Source organism: Carcharodon carcharias, chromosome 9 (genome assembly GCF_017639515.1).
Source record: "Carcharodon carcharias isolate sCarCar2 chromosome 9, sCarCar2.pri, whole genome shotgun sequence".
NCBI lineage: Eukaryota > Metazoa > Chordata > Chondrichthyes > Lamniformes > Lamnidae > Carcharodon > Carcharodon carcharias.
Window position 1 is genome coordinate 15,962,175 of NC_054475.1, and position 6,000 is coordinate 15,968,174.

General features: G+C 45.8%; 1 protein-coding gene across 5 annotated transcripts in view; it reads right to left on the minus strand.

The window, feature by feature from the left end:
• The window catches only part of LOC121281777 (tyrosine-protein phosphatase non-receptor type 22-like), a 100,848-nt gene extending 99,738 nt beyond the window's left edge, over positions 1-1,110 (minus strand). For 2 of the 5 annotated variants that reach the window (XM_041194750.1, XM_041194748.1), the window contains exon 1: positions 958-1,094. Coding sequence is in view for 3 of the 5 variants with exons in the window: in XM_041194748.1 (XP_041050682.1) it covers positions 958-978 (21 nt within the window). In the remaining 2 variants the exon portion in view is untranslated. Of the gene's footprint in view, positions 1-888 lie in introns of all 5 variants that reach the window. The other 3 variants (XM_041194747.1, XM_041194746.1, XM_041194749.1) reach the window with 2 other exon arrangements.
• Between the last annotated feature and the right edge of the window lie 4,890 nt (positions 1,111-6,000).

The window sequence follows — 6,000 nt, forward strand, 5'->3', positions numbered from 1 at the left end:
AGACTAACGACCCTCTGAGGGAAAAAATTCTCTTTCTCTCAGTCTTAAATGGGAGACCCCTAATTCTTAAACTGTGTCCCCGAGGTTCTAGACAAAGGAAACATCCTCTTAGCATCCACCCTATCAAGTCCCCTCAGGATCTTATATGTTTCAATAAGATCACCTCTCAATCATCTAAACTCCAATGGCTATGGGCCCAACCTGTTCAGCCTTTCCTCATAACCCTTAAATCAGTCGAGTGAACCTTCTCTGAATTGTTTCTATTGCAATTATATCCTTTCTTAAGTAAGGAGACCAAGACTGTACGCGGTACACGAGATGCTTCACAAAGACTTCCCTGTAAGTACTGCCACTCTGTATTGACACGCTGAGGAACCCCTCCAATAATCGGGACTCCCTCAGAACACTCAGTTCCTCATCCTCTATAAAAGTCTACTGGGCCACCAATCCAAACATCTGCAAGACAAAGAGTGCACAATCATAAAGGGGCTGATTGCTAAATGAGATTGACTCCTCAGAGAGCCAGCATGAAATCAATGGGCCGAATGACCTCCTTCAGTGTGCTAATGACTCCACGACTCATTGCAGACCAGCCTTCCTTATGTTCTTTCGCTGGTGCAGTGAAACTTATCCCTCTGCCGATCTTTTCAGAAAACGTTCAGAGATCAGAGGGAAAGGCATCATGATGATTCAAGGTACAGGGTGCCTCCCCATGTTCACATCTCTCACAAGAGAGGGAGAGAAACACTGTCTCCTCTCGCCGACCTGTTCAGCCACTCCTCTAAGTTGACTTCTAGTCACTCTGACACCTGTTGCACGTCTCTGTGCAGCGCCGGCTCCGTTTAAAATCCTTATCAGCTTTGCACAGTAACTCAACAATAGACTTACCAGAAACTCCCCCGCAATGTTCTCCTCTTTGCTACATTTCTTGCTCTGTGACTGTCTGAGGAATCTCACCAGGATAGTTGCCTGATCCATGCTGAGAGTTGGGAAGTTCCTGTCAGATCCGCCCAGGCACTGCAGGACATGACAAAGGCTGAGCTCTCAACTGGCCAGAAGAGTAGGACTCTGCGCTGCATGTCTGCGGTTTTAACAAAAGCAAGAGGGAAATAATCAGTACAGTTACTGTGGTCAGAGAGTGGGGGGGGGGGGGGCGGGGGGTGGGAAACATAAATAGGCTCTCCGTGGGTCCTAGTGCCACCTCTCTCCATCAGATCAGGCAATTTAAAGGGGCATTGTTGAAATTTTTAAAAAAGTTTGGCAAACACATTTTGTAATTGTTTGGGTGCCTCTAAAGTTTTACATCCTTTTTTTACTTGAAAGAGATCATGTTCTTAAATTAATCTAATAAAGGGGATATTGACTGACTTGTAACGTAACCTTAACAACAGCAACTTGTATATATAGCAACTTTATTGTAGTAAAATGTTCCAAGGTACTTCACAATAGCATTATAAAGAAGAATCTGACATATAATAACTTTGGGGTGGGTGGTGGTGGTGGCAGTGGGGGGGGGTGCGGGGGGAGAGGGGGCATTCTGTCTGTGTGACTCTGTGTGTGAGGCTGCATGCCATGTATATATGGTTGTTTGTGTGTGTGTGTGTGGGGGGGGGGCGGTGGGGGGAATGTGCTGGAATTTTGTTTGGAGCTATGCCTGTATGTATGTCTGCAGTTGTGTCTTTGTGTGGGTGTGTCTGTCTGTTGTGTCTCTATGGTGTATGTGTGTGTTTTATTCCTGCAACCTCTCCTGTTCTGCTTTAAATGCTGTCCAGCTGTAAATTTTTCTGATTCTGACCATGAGTCTGTTAATAGAATCCAAGCCATAAGGTGAAGCCAAAACCAAGACATAGAGCTTTTCTTTATTGAGTTTATTGACTTGTTCAGTCTTACAGGTCTCCTACCACACACCCCAGTGTCCCAGCTATCCCCTATTTATATGTGTTCAAATACAATTAATACCCATCACCTTTTTCTCTTAACCTTAACAATGTGGATGTAACATTAAGATAGTCCACAGCTGAAATGTTAACTCCGTGATTCTCCACAGCAGGTGCTGCCTGACCTTCAGACAGTTTTGGGCATTTTCTGGGTTTTTTTTTGCCTGCTTTGTCATTGCAGGAGGCGTTTAAATTTCTGTCTAAACACAACTACAAATGTTGGGGCTAATAGGAGACATCAGAGGAAAGGCTAACTTGATTGACTCCTCATGAAGATTGAAAAGGACAGAATGTCAAATCAAGAAATAGCAATTCAGTAAGGCCTAGATGAATTCACACTGTGGGAAAATCATAAGACTAAACTTACATACTCCACTCTATACCAAGAGAACTCGACACTGTTGGCGGTACCACCTTTTGGATGTGAAGTTAAACCAAGGTCTTGTCTGTCTTTTCAGGTGGATGCAAAATAACTCTTGACACTATTTAAAGAAGAACAGGAGAACTGTTCCTGCTTTCAACATTCATCCAAAGCAGTTGAACTGGCCATTAATTTCACAGTTGTTTGCTGTGCTCCAACTCAAGCTAATTCATTGGTTGTGCAGTATTGTGGGATATCTTGACGGCATGAAAGCAGTGATATCAATGTGAGTCTATATTCAATTTCTTTCCGAGGGACAATCACCCTCATTTCAGAGAGATTCCATGATGCATTCTTAAACTGGATCACAGCTTGACTGGCACCACAGCCACAAACATTCACTCCCTTCACCATCGACGTACATTAGCAGCAGTGTGTAATCATCTACAAAATGCACTGCAGGAATTCACCAAGGCTCCTTAGACAGCATCTTCCAAACCCATGACCACTAGTCCCTAGAAGGACAAGGGCAGCAGAAAGATGGGAATGCCACCACCTGGAAGTTCACCACATAGTAACTCACCATCCTGACTTGGAAATATATCGCCATTCCTTCACTGTCGCTGGGTCAAAATCCTGGAACTCCCTCCCTAACAGCACTGTGGGTGTACCTACACCACTGGGGCTGCAGCGGTTCAAGAAGGCAGCTCACCACCACCTTCTCAAGGGCAGTTAGGGACAGGCAACAAATGGTGGCCCAGCCAGTGAAGCCCACATCCCGTGAATGAATAAAAACAACCCTTTGTAGGACCTTTGTTTAATTTGATTCTTTTCTACAGGGAAATTGCACAGGTTATCAAAATCATTGAAAATCTGGTACATAGGCTTACTTAGATGCACACATTGACAACATTCACCCCTCAGCCAACAGGAGCAAAAACAGCTTATCTGGTCATTCATTCATTTCATATTTGTGGCATCTTGCTTCTGTGGTTTGTGCGTAAGTCTTTACAACCAGAAATAGAGAAATCATACCTGTCAGGAAAGACTGAACAGGCTGAGGCTCTTTGCCCAAGCAAAGAGAGGCTGAGGGGTGAGCTAATGGATGTCTTTAAGGATGTATTTGATAGGGTCAACGTAAAGAAAATGTTCCCGCTTGTGTGAGAGTCAAAAACTAAGGGCCATACGTATAAGATAGTCATCAACAAATCCAATAGGGAATTCAGGAGAAAGGTGAGAATGTAGAACAGGGAGCAGTGGACAATATAGATGCACTGCAGTTAGGTAAATAGATGCGGGAGAAAGGAGCAGCAGGATCTGTTGATAGGGTGAGATGGAGGAATGGGAGGAGACTCGTTAGAACACAGCCCCAGTATAGACCATACGAACATAGGAGCAGGAGTAGGCCACTCAGCCCCTCAAGCCTGCTCTGCCATTCAATAAGATTACGGCTGATCTGATTTTCACCTCATATTCCAGCCTACCCCCGATAACCTTTCACCCCCTTGTTCATCAACAATCTATCTACCTCTGCCTTAAAGATGTTCAAGGACTCTGCCTCAGCCACCTTTTGAGGAAAGGAAGCCTGATTTTTGGGCTGTGAATTGTAATGTGTACAACAGCACCATCCGGTGGTTGGGAAATCACATCAGGCTGGATTTTGCAGGAGTAATAATGGGCGGAATCGTCCCAGGTTTGCACCAAGTGCAGCAGCGGGTGGGTCAAACAGCATTTACCCACTGGCTGCAATGGTGGCTTTTCACACCACATCATCCCAAACCCGCCACGTTAGTTATGCACTCCCGGGAAAACACGTTGTGTCCATCGCGAGCGGGCTCTCATTCACCCACCCGCCATCACCTCACCGCTTCATTACGCCGGGCGCCATGTTTAAAGTGCGGACCGCACACCTCTCAGGGCTTCCAGCCCACGGCTGCTGCACGGAAGACGTGGTCCTGAAAGGCAAAAAGACCTCGGCCCCCAGGGTTTAGTGATGTGTCCCTCGAGCGCCTTTTGGACGCACTTTATACAGGTTTCCCTAATGCATTGCTGCTTCCCCCCCCCCTCCCCACCCCTCATGTACTTGTGCACACAACCTTCAACTATGGGGGCAGCCCTGCCTCCACCCCCTCCAAATGCGCCTCAACCTTGAAGTCCATCAGGCGACCGGGGGTGGTGGTGAGCGCTCCAACACGTTACTGTGCCCTCACCTCTGAGTTCCCCTCAAAGTTCAGCCCACCAAGTGCAGGTCTTTTATAGGCTGTTGTGAAACATGTTGGTGTGCAATCATCTGGGTGGACTATCCAGCAGAGGTGGGGGAGGGGTGGTGGGGGTGGGGGAGGGTGGGGGTGCGGGTGACAATTCCAGCGGGCTGGCTTATAATGATTTGTAGATGTATTATTATGAGGCTCCCGATGTCCGAGGGTGGGAAACGCTGCCCTCTGTTGGCGGGCTGAGTGAACGACTGCAAACTGGTTTTTCAACGTCGTGAAACCGATTGTTGGCCTTCTCACCATATTGTCCACCCATCACCACACACACCCAATGCCAGCGGGCATGGAAAGTCCCAGCCAATGGTGCGGTGAACAGTGCTGACCATTATTAATGTGGAAATCAGACATTGACTTGTAGTGATTGCACATGCACAGGTAAACACAGAAATCAGGAAGCAGCTTTCTAAGATGCCGTGACCCTCCAAAGGCTACACACTAATGATATCCCACTGAGAAACTCACCATTCACATACATGGAATATGTTGCCGCACTTAGCGATTTGCATTAAACTCACCGGCAAAGTTAATCCTTGTCTATATAAGGAGAGTTTAATGGAATGGCACACTGCCATCTACAGGAAAAAAGTTTGAGAAAGTTGTGGAAGTGACGCCGACAGTTGGTTTTAAAAGAATACTTTTATAAAATCAAGCTGCTCAAAAAGAGTTTGTCCAAATATTGCTTAATTTCCCAGAAGACTGTAAATTTCACAGTATTAGGTATTAAAGAGGAAAGTACTCCAACATAAGTCAATTATAAAAAACACACACGCGCACATACACACACACACACACTCTCTTTCTCTCTCTCTCAAACACACACACACACACACACACACTCTTTTTCTCTCTCTCTCAAACACACACACACACTTTTTCTCTCTCTCTCAAACACACACACACACTTTTTCTCTCTCTCTCAAACACACACACACACTCTTTTTCTCTCTCTCTCAAACACACACACACACTCTTTTTCTCTCTCTCTCAAACACACACACACACTCTTTTTCTCTCTCTCTCAAACACACACACACACACTCTTTTTCTCTCTCTCAAACACACACACACACGCACATACACACACACATACTCACACACACACTCTTTTTCTCTCTCTCTCAAACACACACACACACACACTCTTTTTCTCTCTCTCTCAAACACACACACACACTCCTTTTCTCGCTCTCAAACACACACACACACACACACTCTTTCTCTCTCTCTCAAACACACACACACACACACACTCTCTCACACACACACACACTTTTTCTCTCTCTCTCAAACACACACACACACGCACATACACACACACACACACATACTCACACACACACTCTTTCTCTCTCTCTCAAACACACACACACACTTTTTCTCTCTCTCTCAAACACACACACACACACACTCTCTCACACACACACACACA